The sequence below is a fragment of the Anabrus simplex genome, chromosome 2 (assembly GCF_040414725.1).
Source record: "Anabrus simplex isolate iqAnaSimp1 chromosome 2, ASM4041472v1, whole genome shotgun sequence".
Lineage (NCBI taxonomy): Eukaryota > Metazoa > Arthropoda > Insecta > Orthoptera > Tettigoniidae > Anabrus > Anabrus simplex.
Window position 1 is genome coordinate 771,642,522 of NC_090266.1, and position 25,938 is coordinate 771,668,459.

General features: G+C 38.8%; 1 protein-coding gene across 1 annotated transcript in view; it reads right to left on the bottom strand.

Annotated features, from left to right (window-relative positions):
- The window catches only part of Cont (Contactin), a 314,894-nt gene that overhangs the window by 180,399 nt on the left and 108,557 nt on the right, over positions 1–25,938 (bottom strand). The window contains exons 8-9 of the mRNA XM_067141447.2: positions 22,333–22,435; positions 372–553 (exon numbers count right to left, since the gene is read on the bottom strand). Coding sequence (XP_066997548.2) covers positions 372–553; positions 22,333–22,435 — 285 coding nt within the window. The remainder of the gene's footprint in view (positions 1–371; positions 554–22,332; positions 22,436–25,938) is intronic.

Sequence of the window (25,938 nt, forward strand, 5' to 3'; positions counted from 1 at the left end):
TCATGGTCCAATATAATAGATTAGAGTCCTTAAGTACACTCTGCCATTAAGAAAGTCATCAGATCAAAATGCTTAATGCAAGGCATAATAGAATTTCATAGCTCCCTTGACAAAAATAATTTTGACATCTTCTGGATGGATATAAGCAGTATTCCCAACTTACCAAGAAATATATGTACAGTACATGATAAAGTCAAGCTCAAATAATGTTAAAACAGCAAAAAATATCATTCTTTCACAAAACTATCACTATTCTGTCCATAAAGGCCTACCAGCCGTGGCTATACAAATCAACTACTTCAATAAAATTACGAAAGAAACAAATGCATAGAAAAACAGATAACATGGGGAAATGCAAACCTCGATCATACCTTGAATTGCAAGAATAACAGAATGCTCAATTGCAGCTCTGTCATTGTGGGCTCTGCAGACATACTCTCCCTGATCCTCTACTTGGACCCTTGGCAAAATTAGCACCCGATTAAAGCTGAGAGTCATAGCTCCACGAGGCAGGTTGGCTCCACGTCTTGTCCAATTATACGATGGAACAGGGCTATAAAACAAGAAATTCATGTAAATTACAGTATGTGAAGAGCTGAAATTTCACCTTAAAGGAGGAACTGAAAAATAATGTTATTGGTTCTAACTACTCTTAGGTTTTCGGAGACACTGAGGTGTCAGAATTTTGCGCCACAGGAGTTTTTTAAAGTGCCAGTAAGTCATGAGACTGATGTAATTTAGCACTTTGAAGTACCACTGGACTGAGCCGGAATCAAAACCACCAACTTCAGTTCAGAAGGCAAGTGCTGTGCACTGTCTGGGTTACCCAGCCCAGTAAAGGAATTGAAAACAACATTAAATTTACTTTAAAAGAATCTCAAAAATTATAACTAAGGAATGTAATAATCTTTACTCAAAAATATTTGGAAACCATTTTTTCCTATTTTTTGCAAATTAATGTTGAGAAGTGATCAGGTCAACATTGCAAATAGTGCATATACACACATTAACAATTCCAACAACTTTTTAGGTTCCAGAGGAAGTTAACTTGCCCATGGCAGAGGTGAGGGGAAGCAATAGAGGCATCCAAGATATGATTGCTCTTACACCGATGATCGTACAAAAAAATAACAGCAGCAGCAGCAGCAGCAGCAGCAGCAGCAGCAGCAGCAGCAGCAGCAGCAGCAGCAACAACAACAACAACAACAACAACAACAACAACAACAACAACAACAACAACAATAATAATAATAATAATAATAATAATAATGATGTTACTATTTTAACATCCCACTAAGACCTTTCAGGAGTTTCGAGATACTGAGGTGACGGAATGTTCTCCAGGAGTTCCTTTTTGTGCTGGTAAATAAACCAACACGACGGTGCTGCTGAGCAAACCCACCAACTTGGGCTCAGAATGTCAGTGAGTGCTTGTATAGTCTCAGCCACTCAGCCCAAGGTTTAGAAATGACTTCACGACTGGATTACAAAATCCGTGTAATGTAATCAGTTCAGGAAAAGGGTAAAGGCAGGTTCTGGTTGGATTTATACAACCAAGAAGCATTACATAATCATACCTGCCAACTTTTAAAAAGGGCCATCAGTAAAACTCACGCGCAGCAGAAGTATAACGATTTTCGACATACCCCTGCTTGATATAGACGTTGATTCCCACAGGAAACCTGAAATATTTGTCCCGAATGATAAAATTTATAATACCAATATAGTTGATCCGTTATTGAACATTATAAATTTTCCGGCTAACACATTCCTTGTTGCCAGCGTTTCGCCCCAGTGTGCTAAATTGGGCTCATCAGTTGGGAAATAGCACACCTACCAAGATGCATGGCTAGTGCATACTGTGGAGGCCACTGCGTAGGCTTGGAACTACCGGCAGTGCCAATGCACTATGACAGACTTTGTCTCATTTTCAAAAATGGATGTCTGCCTGGCCATCAGATGTATACAATAATAACACTTCTGGGCTACAAAACACAATAATTCAGGCTTTAAACAGGATACCTCAATGAAATCATATCTAACGATCATAGGAATGAACCAGCTCTTAGTAAATCATATCTACTTACACCATAGGCCAATGATTTGTAGATGAACATAACAATCAAGAAGAAATCCATGTTAAACAGCAGCAGGCATGTGGTGAATATTGGTTTGGAGCATACATAACAGGACTTCCTTGATAAGTTAAGCAGATAATTGAAAAAGGCTTTACACAATAAAACTTGTTTAACGTAACACAGGCAAGAAATATTAGAATACACACTGCAAATCACATGCTAGTTGTGGCTTTTTTAGCTTCCTGCAAAAAATCTTGAGAAAATGTTTTGTCATAACAGAGACCAGAACACCTGGGCTTCAAAACAGAAATAGACTCCAGAGATTCACTGGACATGGATGATCTGAACTATGTTCTACTTTTCTTCACAAGGTTGAAAACACGTTCACATTCTGCATTGCTATGGGGTATGAAGGGAATAGAGAGCATTACTCTAGAAATTCGGTTATTAAGATGTCCATCGGCTCCAATTCTTGATATGTGTGCTTAACTGGAAGCAGCATCTTGATTCGCAGCCAAAGTGTCATCTACCTGAAGAGCTGTGAACTGCCTCTGAAGCTCATTCACCACCTCATCTGTAGTTTCATTCTCTTCCCTGCATTCCATGATAGGAAACTTTTCCAAAAAAAAACCTATGGAAGAAAACTGTGCATCTTCAATTTTGTCTAACCCAGCAGTTTGAGCATGCTTTAACACATCATCCTTGAGTGGAAACTTGATGATGTAGTCACAAGCAGTACAAAAGTAGTTTCTAACTGCTAAAGAAAAGGGATTTATCTGTATCCTGGAGATCATTCGCTATGTTTGAAGTCTGAATGCCAATAACTAACTCATCATCACTTCATCAATTTTGAATCAAGTTGTACTCAACTTCGAGCAATGAGGAGCTTTAGACAATTTTGGGATTAACAAACCTGGTGAACAACTGCTTTAGCAAATCCATTAGAAGTTCTAATAAAAAGTGAACTTGTGGGGAAGAAGTGTGAAGGGCAACATTGAATTTATCAAATAGAGGGATAGCCACATGAAGGAAAGTGCAAAAGGCTTAGTTCAAGTTTGAGGACAGGAACATAATTTTTCCTCACGTTTTGTAGCAGAAGTCTTACTTTTTAGAATGGGTTTGTCACACATGGAAGAATATGCTATTCCTTTAGGGGCATGTGTAGTAGCAGAATCAAGAATTCTCTTCTTCTGATACTCCTTGGATCCACTTTGTTCAACTCTAGGTATTCTGAAAGATGTCAAACTTGTGGAAATGTTTTGGGCAGCCTACATAATATTACTTCATCCTTGAAGAAAGAAAGAAGCGGATCTGACTGGTCCAGTAGTCTATCCAAATACCTGACTAACCACCTAATACACACATGCTTCAGAATTTTCTTTGACTCTTTACTGTGGAAGTTTTGACATTTCTGAAGGCATTCTTTCCTTTTGACATTCTTCTCTAAGAAATATCAACAAGGATCTGATCCACTTTAAGTGGTAATCATCTAGCACCTTTTTCAGATGGCAAATGCAACCTATGATGGCAATAACTGGTTGAACTTCCTTCAGAACTGCTGAAACCCCTATTTTTGTGTACCTATCATAACAGGAGCATTGTCGGAGCAGAAAGCCACACAGTTTTCAATTGGTATGTTATGAGAATTCAGCTGTGATAACATTAGGTTACCTATGTTTCGCCCTGTTAAGTCCCCGTCTAACGCTGGTATGGATAGCAGAGTGCTCACTGCTTTTTCCCACGGAACATCATAGAATGTAACAACAATAGGATACAACTTAGCATTCGTATCATTGTTTCCATCCATTGTCAAAGAAAATGGTCCATTCTAAAGGCACTTAACAATTTCAGATGATGCATTTTTTGCCATTTTATTTACAATGCATGTCGTTTCCTTGCGACCACAGCTATATTCCTTTGCAACTTCTCATGTGGGAAACATCATCTTAAATAAAGCACAAGCATGATCAGCCACATTTAAGGGCACATTGTGTTCCACCAAAAAGGAAGTAAACAGACACTCGGCCCTAATTATGTCACTGTCAACATTTCTAGCCTTGGCAGACTTGTTATCTTCCTTCTATTTAACATAACTTATGTGTTTACCGCAATTCCATGATTACTTAAATCGTTTCTTCCACCATGTATAATGAAATGGCGTTTGGCTTTTAGTGTCGGGAGTGTCCGAGGACAGATTTGGCTAGTCAGGTGCAGGTCTTTTGATTTGACACCCACAGGCGACCTACGCATCATGATGATGAGGATGAAATGATGATGAAGATGACATATACACTCAGCCCCCGTGCCAGCGAAATTAACCAATGATGTTTAAAATTCCCAACCCTGCCGGCAATCGAACCCAGGACCCCTGTGACCAAAGGCCAGCAAGCTAACCATTTAGCCATGGAGCTGGACACCATGTGCAATGTTAATATCACACCCCCATACCATGCAAAGGAAAAAATTTCTCCCTTTCTTGATTTTAGTATGCACGGAAAATGAACAGAATATGATTCTTTAAATGTCTGGATGTACTGTTTCTTGTTGGATTTATTCACGAATCCTACAATAGGAATATAGCATATGAAAATGTCCGAGAACAAATGTCTCGATATCTACTGAAACATCGAAAAGAACCTGGATCAATGAACATCACATAAAATTACAACAAACATTCAAGGCAAACACTTAATTAAAACATGTCAAAGCACACAAAGTCTTAAACCATTAAATGAACAAGATGCCAACCTCATGCACAAAGAATATGCACATGGTAAAAAGAGCGTGCGCGCGCGCACACACACACACACACACACACACACACACACACACACACACACACACACACACACACACACACACATGGAACAAATGTAATTAGACCAAGGAATACAGGAAACTGTGACTTACGAATTTATAACACAAAACCTCGAACACTTCATTAAAATGTCATAATCTTAAAAGGCCAAAACATTCAAGGAACACCAACTTCGTGAACAAAGAACAACACTCACGTGGTCAAAGAATATAGGTTAAATCACAAGCGAATGGAGTGGAACAAAGAATTTTGCAGAGCAGAGCCTGTCGACACCTAAGATTCACATGGAAGAACTGTCATACCAGCCAAAGAGATACCAGCTTTAAATTCAATTCCAATGACGACACAAACCTCACACGATTAAAAGTACCAATCATATCAAAGAAAGAGTTATCGACTATCGTAGACTTGCCTTCAACCCACGCAAACAATAGATTGTACGGAAGTGGGGTGATTATCGAATCTTAACGTTTCAAATTTTTGCTGCAATTTCCGTAAATTCTACGGATAAACCGTAAAAGTTGGCAGGTATGCATAATATACATGGAATCAGAAAATGTAACAGTGAAATTCAAGGCTTCACAATAATTAGAAGCAGCAATTTAGTTTTCCTACACTAATCTTTGTATGTGATAAACTTCATGTCTGATCTGAAGGTACAGCTAATTAAAATGCCTTAGTACACAAGTGACTCAGATGCTTCAGAGGAACAAACAATATGAAGACTGGACAAATGGCCACTGGAAACATACCAAGGACTGAGAAGTCCAAATTTGAGAAGTTAGAGTTAAACTGCTGGCAGTATATTCACCATTGTTTAAGGAAATGGGTAAAGGCAAAATGCCAAATACCATCAGTGAAACATAGAGGCTGTAATGTTAATGTATCGGCTTGTTTCAGAAGCAATGACGTGATAGATAGACTTTGTGAGAGTATAGGATATTTTGAAATTGGAACAGTCATGATGCATTTTATTACACAATGCAATACCATTAGGACTATGACTCAAAGGCAGAGGCTTCATTCTCCAGCAGGTCAAATACATCAAAGTTATGCAGAAAGTATGAAAAGACCACAGAGTCGCTAATAATTTCGTGTGGCTATTACTAGCCGAGTGCAGCCCTTGTAAGGCAGACCCTCCGATGAGGGTGGGCGGCTTCTGCCATGTGTAGGTAACTGCGTGTTATTGTGGTGGAGGATAGTGTTGTTTGTGGTGTGTGAGTTGCAGGGATGTTGGGGACAGCACAAACACCCAGCCCCCAGGCCATTGGAATTTACCAATGAAGGTTAAAATCCCCGACCCGACCGGGAATCGAACCCGGGACCCTCTGAACCGAAGGCCAGTACGCTGACCATTCAGCCAACGAGTCGGACACAGAGTCGCTAAAAGTTATAAAAGTAATGGCTTCGTCTGCTCAATCACGTCATGTCCAGTTTGAAGAGCTTTCTTCAGAGCAAGACAAGATAAACTGCAATCATTTGTGTTCATGTTGTATATATTTCTTTTCAAATATGTAACTTGAGATTCAACTGCTATCTTGTCCGAAAAATACAGTGAAACCTCATTAATGCTTTCCCCATAAAGATGTTTTCTTGTTTAGCAACAATTTGCTTTATGTCGCACAGACACAGATAGGTCTTATGGCGACGATGGGATAGGAAAGGGCTAAGAGTGAGAAGGAAGCGGCCATGGCCTTAATTAAGGTACAGCCCCAGCATCTGCCTGGCATGAAAATGAGAAACACGGAAAATCACCTTCATGGCTACCGACAGTAGGGTTCAAACCCACTGTCTCCCGAAAGCAAGCTCACAGCTGTGTCACCGTAATCACACAGCCACTTGCTCACTTCCTCATTTAGCACATCGTAAATTAAGTCCCGATTCCCATCATTAAATCTACATAAATAGGAACTTCTCCTTTTAACGCTTAGTACGACCACAGTTTTACTCAGCCATGAAAATGTTCTTTGTCATCCGTTGTAAATGGAATGTTATTTCCAACACAGGTAAGAACCCTTACCACAGGAGGCAGGTCGAGAAACTTGTGCGACAATGAGAAAAGGCCTTGAATTCCTGAACTTCACAGGGTAAATTGTACTTTCGAGGCGCAAGCTGTTGGCCTCAGGCAAGTTGAGTTTTACTTGCCAGTTAGCAGTGAGATTGCCGAATAACCCAGTGAGCCAGTTTCTGCTCATATTTCGCATTCCAATCAGAAGTTTCAAATTTATTCTGTGTTGAGTCGTAGAGTGAAGGGTAGAGAATATTTGCCGGGTGATAGCCTACCTACAGTTTAAGAACATAATTGTGGGAAATTGAGTAGCAAGATGCATATTTGTCTTGTGATAGTCTAGTTACAGCAGTAACACGGTACACATTGAACTAGTAATTGCCTAGTTATGGATATAGAAAAGGTCATGAAATTGGCTGCTAATGAAGACAAAATTAAAATCCTTCAAGAAGTGAACACGTATCCGCATCTTAAGCGCACAGAATTGATGGAATGTTAAAACTCACATCTTCGACTCGAGCTGGTCTGAACCAATGCCGGATATTACTAAAGTGTTGATGGTCATGTTCAAGTAGGCAGTCAAAATTACGCCCATGACGTGGAAAGGGCGTCTTTCAAGGCTAACCAATGAAAACGACTGTTCGTCCATTTCTAGGATCGTAGTATGTAAGTGCAAATGGTTTGTTTTTTTTTTTCGTTTTTTTTGCGTCGCGCCGACACAGATAGGTCTTATGGCAACGACAAATGGCTTCTAGACAACCCGCTGCAATCTCTGTTGACGATTAAGATGCCAGATACCACACCACCTGGACTACACTTACGAAATAAGAACATACGCCTCAACCCAGGATTGACCCCTCGAACTCCTGCATGCTAACCCAAAACTCTATCCACTGCACCAACTGTACAACACGACTAATATGTGCTGACAGACATAGTTACCCTACATGTGGTTACAGTGTTGCCAGATTGCCACTCTTCAACATCCTTTTTCTCCGGGATATACTCGCAGGACGAACTTTTGTGAGAGACAATTTTTTATTGCTGGCATGTGAAGAGTCGCGCTGCATCGCCTGAGTGCGCGAATTTCGCTTCACCCTGTATTACTGACCAAGTGAATGCTTCCAAAGCACAATCCTGAATTGATGATGCTTGTTGTCTTAAGGGGTTCAAAATATAGGTCAACGGTTTCTCATAATAGTATTTATCGCTAGTAAAGTGGTACCATGGTATTTCTCAAGTTGCGGTACTAATCAAAAGTAGCGTAAATTCACGGTGTTCCAAACTTTATGGTACCATTCACAAGTACTGTACGTCACACAGGTAACGCAGACCTATGATGTTTCTCACATAATGGCAACATTCGCAGGCAACACAAACACATAGTGCACCTCACATAGGTGTACTAATCACAGGGACTCGTACTATCCCGTGGTGTTCCTCACATGGTGGGTACAAATCACAGGCAACGCAGACCAACGGTGTCGCTCATATAGTGGTACTAATCACGGGCAACGCCCAGACCCATGGTGTTTCTCACATAATGGTACAAATCACAGACAACGTAAGCCTGTGATGTTCCGCATATAGTGGTACTAATCACAGGTACTGGAAGCTCTACTGCTACTGATCACAAACCTATTGTGTACCAAACATAGTGGTACTACTCACAAGTAAAGGCGACCCATGGTGTTTCCAGCATGATGGTACTAATCACAAGTAGTTTCATAGTTCTAATTCAATTATCCCTTGGTCGCCCCCTTTTGGTCGCTTCTTATGACAGGCAGGGGATACCATGAGTGTATTCTTCATCTGCGTTCCCCACCCACAGGGGGTGTCTCGTATTTTACATGCCTTTTAATAGTCATTAATTCATAAGCCCCGATAGAAAAGGTTTTCATACCTGTTCTCTCATGTTTTTCACACCTTTTAATACTCTCCTCTTGTCTTCAGAATTGGTAGTTATGGTTTTCACTGTACACGTACATAGAAGATGTAATACGCATGCATGTCAAAAAAATGTATGAAGTTTTTTCTACATCCCCATTCAATAGTTTTTTTATTGCACATTAAATGGGAAGTTTTCTCATTTAACACATTCTCTTTCCTTGCCCGCTGCAGATACATCTTCATGAGGGTTTACTGTATTAGTAGGTTTGATTACTTAAAGATGAATTTTAATCTGTTCAGTGCTAGAGTACAATGAGTAGAGCTGGGATTTCTGTCCAATTACATATTTTATTCGTTGCTATTTAGATGCTGGGAAAAGTTATATGATCACAAACCACTATGTTAGGGTTATTATAACAGAATTTCATTTTACATATGGTTTTTATATTTGTAGGTATTCTCATATTCTTAGGTATATTACATAAGATTACATATTTTAGCATTTTTGTTTCTCATATTATATAAATTGTTGTGTTCAAGCTTCACGTTTAATAATGTGGAGCTGTTATCAGTCGCCCCAATGGGGGTGATTAAGATAACTATGAGCGACAGGTACTTGAAAGGATGACAAACGCAGGTAAAGAAAGCTGTGAAATCAGTTTTTGCAAAGGTTCCAATTAGCTGCAGGAAACACTGTTACTTTAATACTATGCACCGGTCTTCACATAATTTCATCCCCATCAAATGTAATTGAATCGTGCAGTCGAGTAAGGAACTAAGTCAGATTTTGCTACTTTTCAGGAGAGCAAAAAAACTGATTTTCTCCGACACGCTTCAATCAATAGTTCCCATTATTTTATATAATATTTAGATCAGTGATAGATATGTAACGGAGGTAACAGGAAAATGTTCAAGAAAAATTTATAAATTTTATGACCGTTTAAACTTTTTTGACTTAGTTCCTTTCTCCAATAACAGCGAAAAAAAATTGGCTGTTGGTAATAAATCTCTCATACGAACTATACCAACCTTTGTTATATATTAAACATAGCATAATGCAATACATAAGTACTGTATACAGTTTACCCAACAGAAAAAACAGGGAAAACAAATGCAAATGACCTTGAAGCGCCAAATAACTGCAGTATTACAACCGAGACTACTAACCTAAGGGGAATTCATTGGCTGCGAAATAATGTCCAAATAAAATGCCAAAGCATCCTCATTCTAACATATTTCAACAGTTTACGCAAGTCCTTAATCTTCTCAGCTTTTATTGGAACCCCACCCTCTAGATGCTGCCATTGGTTGCAGGGAAAATGTGCAAAAGTTACGTATGTTTCACAATGCTGTTTATGAAGGGAAGTGCTACAAGAACTCCTGGTTTCTCTGCCCTATATCTGTATTCTTTAAACGAAGAAGGAGAAAATGCAATCTTTCCACCACGAGGAGTATTCTTTGTCGATGTTTCAGCTGATACAGTCACTTTTTAAAAAACTCAGGCCACCACTTGTCAAAATTAAATACTGCACTTGAGTCTACTAACTTAACTGTAACATTTGCTTTGCTGTTTACAATAATTGCCATATACTCTTCAATAGTATAAACTCTGTCTACTTTTTTAATGTTTTTCTTAAATACTCCAAAGTCCCTGTCGCAGTCAGAAGTTCAGCTCAACTCTTGATAAAAATAATATCAGATATAAATCCAATACCAGAGTTTCATGATCAGTTTGTTGAAGCTGTGAAGGAAGCTTCCCACGTTTCCATACCACGAGGATGCAGAGTTGACTATATACAAGGTCTAAATTCAGACACAGCTGCCCAAATGAACACATACCGTATTTACGCGAATAATCCCCGCACCCTAACTTTAGGAAGACTGATTTTGAAAAAAAAAATGCCAACACTAACGCAAATAAAACCCGCACCCCAATTTCGTGCCTCAATTTTTGTTTTAATATGCGGGTATTATTCACGTAAATACGGTATATTTCACTGTTTCAGGAAGATCCACTAAGTGAAGACACTATCTCAGCTGAAAGGAAACTGCTTTCCTCAATTGCAGAGGCAAAGAAAGATGCTTGGATCAAACTTTTGGAGGAAACAGACATGTCAAGGGATAGCCAAAAGGCTTGGAAGCTTCTCGAACGACTTAGCAATGATCCAACCAAGGGACCAGTCCATGCAAATATTAACCCTCTACTGCCCAAATTATTTTGTTGTGTTTTAAAAAATTTTCTCTGCCATATACTAAGTAAATATGTTGTAAACTACACATAAATGCAGTTTTCATTGAATTTTCATTTTTGATTTTCAAAAATTAGGTTTGTGACTTCCAAGTCACACTGGGCAGTAATGCTCTGATATGTGAAAATTGACTAATTTATAAAATAACAGTCTCATAAAATATTCAAGATGCTTACCTTTGGTTTCTATATTTTTTATGCATATAATTTGTTAGTAATAACAAAAAACATAATTGTAAAACTAGCTATCCGCCATGTGCCTGGGAAATGCTCCCAACCATACATTTGGCACTTCCTGGTGGCTTATGCATATAACTATTAAACTATAAACAGTTGAAAATCACACAGCCATACTGTAACTTGAAAGTTACACTGGGAAGTAGTGGCTCAATTGCATTCTAACAGTAGAAAATGTGTACAGAATGTGTGACTTCAAAGTCACATTGGGCAGTAGAGGGTTAATAATAATAATGTTATTTGTTTTACGTCCCGCTAACTACTTTTTAAGGTCTTCGGAGACGCCGAGGTGCCGGAATTTAGTCCCGCAGGAGTTCTTTTACGTGCCAGTAAATCTACCGACACGGGGCTGTCGTATTTGAGCACCTTCAAATACCACCGGACTGAGCCAGGATCGAACCTGCCAAGTTGGGGTTAGAAGGCCAGCGCCTTAACCGTCTGAGCCACTCAGCCCGGCCATGCAAATATTACGGCAAACCAAATCGCAAATCAACTTGTTATCAACGGGAAAACAAATCACCTAATAAGGGGAAAGGAACATAATATCCTAAAAAATGAGGTAATGAAGTCCAGTAATCTATCCCGGTCATTTGAAATAACGGAATTACAGAAAGCGATTCAATGTAGCAAAAATGGAAAAGCGGCAGGATTAGATGGTATCACAATAGAACAAATAAAACACTTCAGTTCAACCACACAGACATGGCTTTTAAACTTCTTCAACAACTGTTTTACCTCCCTAAAAATTCCAAAAATATGGAGCAAATCCAGGGCCATCGCATTTCTGAAACCTGGAAAGGAATCTTCGGACCCCAAAAATTTCGGACCAATCTCCTTACTCTGCCACCTATACAAAATAATGGAAAGAATGTTGCTCAATCGCTTAATGATCCCTCAGCAATGTGGCTTCTGCCCAGGAAAGAGTTGCACAGCACAGATTTTACATCTAACCCAGCACACTGAAGAGGGGTTTGAAATGAAGATCACTGGGGTGGCTTTAGTGGATCTCTCAACTGCCTACGATACAGTAATTCACAGGATATTATTACACAAGCTTTATAGAATGATTACAGACATCAAAGTTACCAAGATGATAGCTACTCTCCTGGAAAATCGTTGCTTTTTTGTTGAATTCCAAGGACGCCAAAGCATATGGAGAAATCAAAGGAATGGACTACCTCAAGGCAGTGTACTGGCTCCTATTCTTTTCAACATCTACACTAATGACCAGCCATTACCAGATTACCATTATCTATGCCGATGACCTTCCACTCACTACTCAAACTGATGCCTTTGATGAAGCAGAGATCTCTTTAACTGCTGCATTAGAAAAGCTAGGTACCTATTATGATAAAAACCAACTTCAACCAAATCCAGCTAAGACTCAAATTTGTGCGATCCATCTGCGGCATGCACAGGCCTCTCAGAAACTCAAAGTACTATGGAAAGGGAACTTACTGGAACACTGCTTTACACCAAAGTACCTGGGAGTTATGCTGGATTGCACATTAACATATAAGAAACATTGCCAAAACTTAAAACAAAACATAGCAGCAAGAAACAAAATTCTACAAAAGTTGTCAGGAACAAGCTGTGGAAAACAACCACAATCAATTAGAACATCATCTCCAGCTCTAAGGTACTATGCAGGAAAGTATGCCTCCCCGGTTTGGTACAGGTCAGCTCATATGAAGCAGGTTGACATCGCTCTAAACGAAAGCCGCAGGATCATTACTGAATGTTTGATACCTACACCCATTGAGAAGATCCAACTTTTAGCTGGTACTGCACCTGGTGAGATTCGTAGGGAGGTAGCTAACAAAGAAAGGCTCCAATCATATTCTTCAGAATCACATTCTCTCTATGGGTACTACCCAGACAGAGAGAGGCTAAAATCTAGAAAAAGCTTTCTCCGCACATCAGTTAACCTTGAGGGGAAAGCAGAGAATGTTAGGGTCAAAATGTGGAAAGAAAGAATCAACCACATTTCCAACTGTATAGAGCCAAAGGAAAGTCTTCCATGTGGACACCAGGAGAAGTGGACAATATTGAAAGTCCTTAACAGACTCAGTACAGAAGTCGGCATAACAAAAGTAAATTTGCAGAAGTAGGGATGCTCAAGTGATTTATCACTTTGTGATTGCAGAGAGCAGTAGACGATCCAACATTTACGTCAGTGTGTTTTATGTCCTTCAATGTGCATTATGAAAGACTTGATTGCAGACTCCCCCAACGCTACTGACATCGCCCAATACTGGGCAAGAATCATCCAGCTATCAAATTGTTGCTTTATCTGTGATTCTTGCTTGCTTGTTGTTTATAGGGGCCTAACATCGAAGGTCATTGGCCTTATCTGTGATTCTTTGTATAATAGATCTGTATATTTGTATAGTAGGTATGTAGATATCATGTTTTCTTTTTAATACCTGTATGTAAAGTTCATTCTTCTGACACGAATAAAGAAAGAAAAAAAGAAAGAAAGAAAGAAAGAAAGAAAGAAAGAAAGAAAGAAAGAAAGAAAGACCTTCAGCATTCTTCTGTAACACCACATTTCAGAAGCTTCTATTCTCTTTCTTTCTGTGGTACTTATCGTCCATAAAAAGCCATGCCCCAGACAAAAGTCTTCAAAAACGTCTTTCTAATTCCTATATCAATGTTCGAAGTGGGCAAATTTCTTTTCTTAAGAAAGGCCCTCCTTGTTTGCGTTAGCCTGCATTTTATGTCCTCCTTAATTCCGCCATCGTTAGTTATTTTACTACCCAAGTAACAATATTCATCTACTTCCTTTAAGACTTCATTTTCTAATGTAACATTACCTGCAATCAGCTGCTTTCACACACGACTGGACTCCATTACTTTTGTTTTGGACTTATTTATTTTCATCTTGTACTCCTTACCCAAGACTCCATCCATACCATTCAGCAATTTCTCCAGATCTTCTGCAATCTCAGATAAAATAACAATATCATCCGCAAATCTCAAGGTTTTTATTTCCTCTCCTTGAACTGTAATTCCCTTTCCAAATTCTTCTTGATTTCCTTTACTGCCTGTTCTATACGTCAATCAACATTATCGAAAGCGATTTCTAAATCTATGAACGCCATGTACGTCGGCTTGTCCTTAATTCGATCCTATAAGATCAGATGTAAAGTCAGGATTGCTACATGTGTTCCTACAGTTCTTCTGAAGCCAAATTGATCTACTCCCAACTCAGTTTCAACTTGTCTTTCCATTCTTGTGTAAATAATACATGTTAAAATTTTGTAGGCGTGAGATACTAACCTAATGGCGCAGTAGTTATCACACTTGTCAGCACCAGCTTTCTTAGGAATAGGTATAACAACTTTCTGCCGATAATCAGATAACACTTCTCCTGTCTCGCACATCTTGCACACTAAATGGAATAACATCGCCATGGTGGTTTATCCTAAAACAGTCAGTAATTCAGAGGGAATGTTATAAATTCCAGGTGCCTTGTTCCTATTTGGGTCTCTCAAACCTCTGTCGAATTCTGACTTCAAAATTGGGTCTCCCATTTCATCAGCATCAACAGTCTCTTCTTGTTCCAGAACCATATCATTTACATTTTTATCTTGATACAACTGTTGAATATGTTCCTGCCATCTTTCTTGCCTGTCTTTTTTTCCCTAGAAGTGGTTTTCTATCTGAGCTCTTAATGTTCATACACCTAGTTTCCATTTCCCCAAAGGTTTCCTTTTGCTTTCCTGTATGCAGAATCTACCTTTCCTAGCACCATACAACCTTCAACATCCTTGCACTTCTCTATCAGCCATTGTTCCTTCGCTGTCCTTCACTTTCTATCCATTTCATTCATTAATCGTCTGTATTCTTTTCTGCCCTCTTCATTTCTAGCATTCTTGTATTTTCTTCGTTCATCAATCAGGTCTAGCATCTCCTGAGTTATCCACTGATTCTTAGTCGATCTTTCCTTTCTTCCTAACATTTCTTCAGCAGCCATACCAACCTCATTCTTCATGACTGTCCTTTCTTCCTCTGTTGTGTTCCCTTCAGCCTTTTAATTTAGTCGTTGCGCAACATGTTCCTTGAAACAAGCCCTCACACCATTTTCTTTCAACTTGTCTAGACCCAACTCTTTGCATTCTTTAGCTTCCTCAATTTCTTCAGCTTCAGATAGCATTTCATGACCCAACAAGTTGTGATCAGAGTCCATGTCTGCTCCTGGGAGAGTTTTGCGATCCAACACCACATTTCTGAATCTCTGCCTAATCATAATGAAATCTATTTGATACCTTCTAGTGTCTCCAGGTCTCATCCATGTATACAGCCGTCGTTTGTGGTGTTTGAACCAAGGATTAGTAAGAGCTAAATTGAGATTGGTGAAAAGCTTAACCAGTCGACTTCCTCTTTTATTCCTTTGTTCCAATCCAAATTCTCCCACTGTATTACCTTCTCTTCCTTGGCCTACCACTGCATCCCAGTCTCCCATCACAATTAGATTCTCGTAACCTTTTACATACTGTATTAAATCTCCTATCTCTTCATATATTCTTGCGATTTCCTCATCATACACTGAACTAATAGACATATAGGCATGCACTGTTCTCCAGGCCACTGGTTTGGTGTCTACGTTGACAACAATAATCCCTTCACTATGCTGGTCGTAGTAGCATACCCGCTGCCCTATTTTCTTATTCATTATTAAACCAACTCCTGCATTTTCCCTGTTTGATTTTGTGTTGATAATTCAGTAGTCGCCTGACCAAAAATCCTGTTCTTCCTCCCAACATAATTCACTTATACAAACTACATCTAACTTTAGTCTATCCATCTCCCTTTACAGATTCTCTAACCTACCACGTTTCAAACTTGTAACATTCCATGCTTCAGCTCGCAGAATGTCATTATCAATCTTCCTGATGATTGCCCCTCTCGTGTAGTCCCTATCTAGAGATCTGAATGGGGAACTATTTTACCTCCGAAATATTTTACCCGGGAGGAAGCCATCATCAGTACATCATTCATACAAATGGCTGCATGTCCTCTGGAGTTAGTTACGGCTGTAGTTTCCTGTTGCTTTCCGCTGCGTAGCAGTATCAACACAGCTAAGCCATGTTAAGTATGATTACAAGACCATATCAGTCGATCATGTAGACTGCCACACTTGCAACTTCCGAGAGCCTGCTACCCCCCTTTTGATTAACCATTCGTTAGTCTGGTTGCTCAACAGATACCCATCCGATATGGTTGCACCTGCGGCTCTGCTATCTGCTTCACTGGGACACACAAGCCTACCAACCATGGCAAGGTCTCATGGTTCGCAGGTATAAACTTAAAGTATTATTATTTATAAATTTCATTTTCCGTATTGACAGATTCAAAGTATAGATAAGAAATGTGTTTTTCCACCATTCAATACACAATTTATTTTAATAGATTAAGCTAGTACCGGTTTCGGCCCTTTAACGGCCATCATCAGCTAGTACATGTTTTGTTTTAGCCATTAGACAATACACAAGTTGTTATTGAATTAGGCATCCGGATGTCTAATGGGGGATGGAAATGTATACAATAGCATATAATTAAAATATCAGTAGTCAGGGTAAAAAGTTACAAATAGAACATGAGTATGTAAAACATATTAAAAAACACACAGGCCAAAATATATAACATTTAAAAAGTTTCAACACATTAAAATGGTACGTATAGGTAGACACTTGTTAAAATTTTCAATTCATGCTATATAGATTCCATTCTTCTGTCCTCTGTGCAGTTCCTTTGCTTCTAAGTTATGTTGAATTTTAGTTGCGTAAGGTAATCTTTGAGAACATTCTGAAACTGGTGTACGTCTTATTGATATGGGCCTTTGTCATGAAGAAATTTTGTTATGTTATATATCCCAACTTGTGATATACTATGGCAAGTTTCAATATAGCGAACAGCAGGTCTCGAGCTTGTATTTAGAAGTAGTCGGTGGCAACACCTCTCTCGTCTATGTTTGTTCTTGTTCTTCTTTACAGACTACAAGAACAAACATAGACGAGAGAGGTGTTGCCACCGACTACTTCTAAATACAAGCTCGAGACCTGCTGTTCGCTATATTGAAACTTGCCATAGTATATCACAAGTTGGGATATATAACATAACAAAATTTCTTCATGACAAAGGCCCATATCAATAAGACGTACACCAGTTTCAGAATGTTCTCAAAGATTACCTTACGCAACTAAAATTCAACATAACTTAGAAGCAAAGGAACTGCACAGAGGACAGAAGAATGGAATCTATATAGCATGAATTGAAAATTTTAACAAGTGTCTACCTATACGTACCATTTTAATGTGTTGAAACTTTTTAAATGTTATATATTTTGGCCTGTGTGTTTTTTAATATGTTTTACATACTCATGTTCTATTTGTAACTTTTTACCCTGACTACTGATATTTTAATTATATGCTATTGTATACATTTCCATCCCCCATTAGACATCCGGATGCCTAATACAATAACAACTTGTGTATTGTCTAATGGCTAAAACAAAACATGTACTAGCTGATGATGGCCGTTAAAGGGCCGAAACCGGTACTAGCTTAATCTATTAAAATAAATTGTGTATTGAATGGTGGAAAAACACATTTCTTATCTATACTTTAAACTTAAAGTGGCTGAATTAACATCTTTTCTGGAAAAATACTTCAGGCAACATGATCCTCACTAATCAATACTATGCAAGAATTATCTTCAAGTCTGCTACAACAAGCAAAATACAACATAAGATAGTATATAAAAAATGCTACCATACTGGTTGTGGATGATGAAAATATGGATGCTAAGGGTAGATTTATTGCAAATCTTGTTGTGGGGAAGCTAAAACCTGACAGCGCCTCAAAGCCATCTTTCATCTACTGTAAAGAACTGGACTGTATAAATCAATCAACATTTGCAAGATTTGCAAGTGATGGATTAAAAGCTCTGTGACCGACAGATTCATAAGCAAAAGGTATTAGTGGGGTATTATTCTGATGCTGCAGCATATATGCATAAAGCCACAAATGCTTTGAAAGTGTCTTATTCCAATATGCTCAATTTTAAGTGCTTGGCTCCTGGACTGCAACATGTTGCCAAAGATATTGGAGCTAAGTTTCCACAAGGGAATAGATTAATTTCAGCAACAAAAAAGATTTTTCTAAAATCCCCATTATGACTGCTATCTTACAAACAGCAATTACCTGAGATACAACTGCCTCCAGAACCAGTGTTAATGCAGTGGGGAACATAAATAGATGCAGTTAACTTCTATAAGTGCGCATCTAGATGCTATGAAGACTGTTATAGATACTTTTGATCCTGAAAATGTTGTATCAATTTGTGAATCACAAACTGCTGTTAGTAACTCCGTAGATGTCTCCTCAATTGCCTACATCAGCAGCATCTTCAGCTGGCTTCCACAAAGCATCAAACATGTAGAAACATCAGTGCTGCTGCTGCAAGATTCAAATGCTGCCATCGACTTTAATTTTTTTTTTAATAAGTTGCTTTACGTACCACTGACATAGATAAGTCTTATGGTGACGATGGGATGGGAAAGGGCTAGGAGTGAGAAGGAAGTGGCCGTTAATTAAGGTACAGGGCTACCACTGCAAGATTCTATTGCTGTCGTAGATATTTTTATTTTTCTTAGGGCCATTTTCTCCAAATCGAGTTAAACCTGGTATAAATTAAACCCGTTTAACTTTAGTACCTAGTTTAAAGTTGCATCCATTTTCTCCACCAATTTCTGACACTCGTTTAGTTTAAACGGGCGAGCTGTCGTTGGCGCTAACGTTGGCTGCACTGAAGGAATAGTCGAAGGCATGGTCGATTGGAATTGGCCAATCAGAGCCAAGTAATTCAATGACCGACATTTTTGTAATAATATCAGCTGTTTGTGGCGAATTAATGCTATCGTACGTAGTGAATAAAGAACAAATTCGGCGGGATATTAGCTTTACTGATAAATAAATTGTTAACATTTGTGCGAAGTGTTGTGTCATATAATTCTACCTATTGCTGTCTACAATTTATTGGAACGCACTTTTATTTCTTATTTTTCTCTGTCATGCTTTACCATAAACAAGTACCGTGGGCCTAATACGTGTCTTTTGATGTCTGTATTGTCTTATGGAACACACGGGAACGTTGAAATATTAAAATCCTGGTCTTTCAGCAATAGGCCTACGGTATTCCTTTCCTCAGAAAAATCAACATTTATGTGAATTTCAAGTAAACAAATTCTAAGCATGCTCGGGATCTATCTCCTATCAAAATCCATCGCCCTCGGCCGGGATCAATCTCACAAACCTTGGATCCAGCAGACAGACCACTGAGGATGTATTATTTGGAGATGTATTACTTGATTCCATATTCGTTTATAACATAACCAAGTTCGCGATATGTCGTACTGTATGCATAATACTCTTCTCCCTATAGCATTAATATTTCTATTGCTGGTATGCTGGCAATAGATACGATGAAACATTCTTCACTAAAATTTATTCTATTACAAGTTTGCTAGCAAGCATGAAACACTTTTTTGTTTTTCTGATCCTATAAATATATAATCTAGCGATTAGAAATTGTATACCACCGCCTCTCCTACCGTGCCGGTCAACATTCTGATGGTAAAAATATTTTCGACAAATGGGATTCGAACCATCTTGTCACGGATTCGGACGATGCGGACTTTACGCTTTAGTGACCACAGCCACCAGGTACCGCACGAAGAGCGGACATATTACACTAGTTATGTATGAATATTTTTATGCTTCACATTACAGTATTCATACCACCAACAGTATTTTACAGTATATAATATTATAAGGAGACTGCAATTTAAGGTCTGTGGTCCCCGTTGTTAATGAAAAAAATGCCTGCTGCATCATATCTTAAAGCAACCAGAATCATTCCTTGTAGCGAAATAGCATTATTTCGTGCAGTTGACGTTTTAAATGAATCCTTCTTCGATACTAGACAATCCTTGCTGTTCGCTTATGAATTATAAATCCATCAAAGAACTCCGTTACATCCAATTTTCCAAGATTGTAAACTTTTGTTGGAACGCGGCTTCTTAACCTCTCTTGCACATCAAAATTATTTCCTATTTAACCAAAGACTTCAATAAATTCTCCCATTTTTCTAATGCTAAAACTAGGTTATAATTTTAGTACGTTTTTCATTAAAGTGCTGCAGTACTGGTAGTCAAAACTAACCCTTCTATTAGGAAAATCACAGATACGTTAATAAAATGTCAAGAAGGTTGAATATAAACAGCAGTTTAAACCAACAATATAGAAGGTTTAACTCTGAGCCAGGTTTAAACTTGATTCAAAGTTTAAACCAATATGGGGAAAATGAATGTTAGTTTAAACTCAGACTTAAACTAGATTAAAATAAACCTAGTTTAAACTCATTTGGGGAAAACGGCCCTTAGCAAGGTAATTTACCTGGTGTAAAAATAGGAAACAATGGAAAAACATCTTCTGGACTGCTGACAGTGGGGTTTGAACCCACTATCTCCCAAATGCAAGCTCACATCTGCATGCCCCTAACCGCACGGACAACTCGCCCGGTACTGTCCTAGAAGATGCTATTGAAAAACTAAGTGCTGTGTATGGGAAACCTGATGCAAGTGTATTGAGGAAACTGCAAAAAACATTTAAAAGATAAATCCTGGTTATCCAACATTTCACAATGTGTGCTTAATTTTGAATGGAGATTATGCTGATTCACCAGAGGACATTTCTCCAGCAGAAATTCCTCTCTTAAAATTTGCCCCAGTTACATCATGTGACAATGAAAGATCTTTCTCTGCATATAAGTAGAGCCCTGCACGGATATCCACGAAGTTAGTGTCTTGGCGGATACAAAGTGTATGGCAGTGCGGATAATTTTGGTGATAATTTCTAAATAATGACGTTTATTGATTTTGACTCGGGTATACTCTTGTTTTTCATTGCGGTTAGGCAGCCCATGACACTGGTATGGGAGAATAGTGGTATTTAAACAGCCTTGAGACCATAAAGCCGTAAATCTGATCTAAGTCTAACTGGCTCCTGCGCACAGTTAATGGAAGGAAGGAATAAAGGTCGCAAGAGAAAATCCCTCGTAAACCTGTGTTTGTAGGGGTTCTTGTGACAGGTGTCAGGCCTATTGTATTATGTTAACAGATCTAACCGTTTCAATACCTTGGGAATAATATACTGTAGTTAAATATTTACAATATCCGCAGATAACCATTTTGCGGATGCAGATAACCATTTGTAGATGCGGGTGCGGATATTATTTTGTATATCCGCACAGGGCTCTACATATAAGAACCTTCCAAGTGACAAATGCCTTTCAATGACCCCAGAGTACATTGAAAGGTTACTTAATTGTTCACTGTGCTACAAAATTTGTATAAACATGCTTTGAGTGTTGTATTTTTTTTTTTTTTTTGCTAGGGGTTTTACGTCGCACCGACACAGATAGGTCTTATGGCAACGATGGGATAGGAAAGGCCTAGGAGTTGGAAGGAAGCGGCCGTGGCCTTAATTAAGGTACAGCCCCAGCATTTGCCTGGTGTGAAAATGGGAAACCACGGAAAACCATTTTCAGGGCTGCCGATAGTGGGATTCGAACCTACTATCTCCCGGATGCAAGCTCACAGCCGCGCGCCTCTACGCGCACGGCCAACTCACCCGGTAGTGTTGTAATTAAGAAAATGGTAAGTTTGTATTGAATATGTGTCTGATATATTGATATTTTACGACTGCAGAGAACATTAAAAAATACATAACTGCTCACTGTATTACAAAATTTTATATGAAGCATGTTTTCTGTGTTGTAACCTACAGAATGGTAAGCTTAAATATGTGATACTACATATTTCACTCATTCTACAAATTTTGGTGCTTTTTGTTACATATTTATGTACATATTTTGCCACTTGATACTACATAAAAGTCCTAGCTCTAATAATGAGCACTTACCAAATCTGCCCTTCCTGTCTACACTCAGATGAAATTATTGAGAAATTACTGCAGCTATTACTTACTAGCCAAATGCAACACATTCCAAACGAACTTCTTGTCCTGCAATAGGTGCTTCTGGAAATGCCTTTGGAAAGTTATTTGGAAATTTCAGCTGCTGGTAATTTGCTGAAAAGAAAAAAAGCAAAGAAATTTTCAATAATAATAATAATAATAATAATAATAATAATAATAATAATAATAATAATAATCATGATGCGGGAAGTGCATAACAGATAAAAGAAAACCCATTCACACAACATATATGCGATGACTCACGAAACTCAGTTATATGTTCCAAGGAGAAACTTTTGGCAGGCAGATTTGAATTTATGAGAGAAAGTACAGTGCCGAATATCCATTGGGAGTGTATTCCAGAGTCTCGATGCAGAAACAAAAAAGAATAATTGTAGAGATTTGTTCGATTTAGTGGAATTTTAAGTAGGAAACCAAAATGGGTACTGATTTCATGGAATGAGGAAAGGGAACGAAAATTAGACGATACATAAGTAGGAGTGTTCATAGAGAGCAGTTGGTAAAGAAGTGACATTAGGAAAAAATTCCTTTGTTCATTTATGCATAGCCTCCCCAATGTTTTGAAATATAGTAGAAGTCCGTTATAGCGAGAATGCTTAACGGCCAAAAATTCACTCGCTATATCGTATTGTCGTCATATCCGATTTTTCGTAAAACTCAGGAAAAACTTCCTACACATTTAAATCAGTATGAAACTGCAAAACTTGCGTTTTCGCAGATGATGTCCACACTCAGACTTATTTGTTTGTTATTTTTCAAAATCCGATACTACGTGAAAGTGTGTTTAATTTAATTCTGAAAAAATTATAGTATCGCTCCAGAGGTTTATGTCGCAAATTTCAGTTTTCTTCTTCTAACGGCGTCACCTAACCTAACCGTATATGTATCATGAAAACATATTTCAAGTGCATGTAGAGAAATTATAACCTCCTCATTAAAAATTTACATGGGAATAGCCTTTCTGAAATTTAACTAAACGCGAGAAAATATAAACTATCCTCTGAAATCAGTGACCTACTCTGTCATATCTTGAGGTGTATCACATTTTTACTTAATATCGGCGCCCGTCAAACCTATGATAGGGTGGAGGTATGTTGATGATACATTTGTGGTCTGGACAGAAGGTCCTGAGAAACTTCATCTATTTCTAAACCACCTAAATCAGCAACATCCTTCAATTCAATTCACTATTGAGATGGAGTCGGAGAGATGCCTTCCTTCCTTGGATGTTCTAGTAAGAAAGAAACAGGACGGCTCCTTAGGACATACCGTCTATCGTAAGCCTACCCACACAAATCGCTACCTCCATGCAGATTCTCACTACCATCCAGCACAAAAACAAGGCATTCTCACGACACTCGCCAAGACGGCGATACGAATTAGTGAGCCATCAAATATCCAGGTGGAGATGGACACGCTAAAAGTAACGTTCAAGGGTTATGGTTACAACGATTTGCAGATTCATAGAGCCCTGGATCCCTGAGAAACGACCAAACAAAGCTCACAGAAGGAAGAAGTGAAGGGAACTGCCTGCTTGCCTTACACTCACAACACCACAGATCGAATTGCCAAGGTCCTCCGCAAACACAATATAAAAACCGTGTTTGGCACCACCATTAAAATTACTCACAGTCTGAGTAAAACCAAGGATAAAGTGTCCCCACTTTTACATCCTGGGGTATACGAAATTCCTTGTACTTGCGGTAAGGTATACATCGACCAAACATGCTGGTCCATTGGTGCCCATATCAAGGAACATGAACGTAATATTCGTCTCAACCAGCCAGACAAATCAGCCATAGCTAAGCACGCTCTATCATCGAGTCATGATGTCATGTTCCAAGATGCTCGACCTCTTACCCAAACTAGACACTACAGGTCCAGGATTATATGGGAAGCTGTGGAAATACACAGAAATCCTAAGAATTTCAACAGGAATAATGGCTATCAATTAAGTAATTACTTGCCATGGTTGCCAGCCATTAAGGATTTATGTAGGTAGGTCCCTTCTCTGTCCCTTCACTATTGTTATTTCATCTCTGTATTTTCCTAATTCATACGTTCCTCATCGCCAAATGTTTCATTCCAGGCTTGTGTCAATGTCGTACACCTGTCAATGTCATATGTTACGTACACATGTTATGTGACTCTCTTAGACTGATTCTGATGGTTCGGTCAGCTTCCGCTTCGAAAGCTAGTGTTGTGCCATGTCCGGGGAGCCATCTGGTGACGAATGAACATACCATTTCCACTTCTATTATAACGTCTAAATTTCAAGAAGTCATTGTTTAAGAAGCCTTTCTCGTGGACAGCCGAGATTTTCTTCTGATGACGCAGAGCACAGTTCTCTGCGAAACGTAAAGAATTTCACCTTATTTTCTTGACAAGGCATAAGCCCAAAAGCCTATACAGTACCATGTCTAGAATAAGTCTGGCTTATACACACATCTTTTAATTCCCAACACACTTGCCATTTTTGCAACACAACACAGTATAAAAAGGTCTAACTTCCGCCACACTCACGCTGCAACTGACTGGCTTCACTGCATTGCCGCTACCACAACACAAAAATAGACTCTGTTATCTGACTAATTCAATGGAGGGGAAATAGTCGGCGGAGGAGGTTTGGATTGACAAAAGTACGCGACATTAACAAAGCAAACCACGGCCACTCTAACAACAGCCGATTTGCTGTTATCACAAAGCAGCACTGTGCTGCAATGACACATTTTCAGACAGTAAATGGCAAATAACACAAAAACTATATGTGATACAATAGAACCAATGACATTTCTGAAATCACGAGACCTTATTTAGTTAAAATCATATATCAGATGCTTTGCCGCAAAAATCATGCTGGGTAGTGTCATTGCAGTGCATTTGTACACTGTTGAACAGAGCTTGAACCTCACAATTCAAAAATCATTCATTAGCATCCTTCGACATCAAGAATAAGTACTCTGGTATTCCTTTAGAAGAGACCATTTCCATTATACAAAGTAACTTACAACAGCATAGTACACTAAGTAGACTACAAATAGAAGAATTTATCAGTTTGGTTAAATTTATGTTCAATATATCAACAAAACGGCCTTCCAATGGGCTCTCCGGCATCGGGCATCATGGCGAACATTTACTTAGACCATCTGGAGCATGCACACATCAGCAAAACGGAGCACATTTTCTTTTGGATAAGATTTGTCGATGACACCTTCACAATTTTAGATGGAAAACATACCAACGGCCTTATCATTCTGGAAGAGTTAAACAAATTAAGCCCCCATATACAGTTCACACTGGAAACAGAATCCAACCGTTCTCTAAATTTTCTACACTTAACAGTCACAAGAAATCAACACTTCCTATCTTATGAGTCTTATGACATACAGGATTAACTGAAATTTGCGCACTCGGGCGTCGCAGCGCGACTCCTCACATGCCAGCAATAAAAAAATGTCTCTCACAGAAGTTCATCCTGAGAGTACATCCAGCAGAAAAAGGACGCTGAAGAGTGGCAATCTGGCAACACTGTAACCACATGTAGGGTAACTACCTCTGTCAGCACCTATTAGTCGTGCTGTACAGTTGGTGCAGTG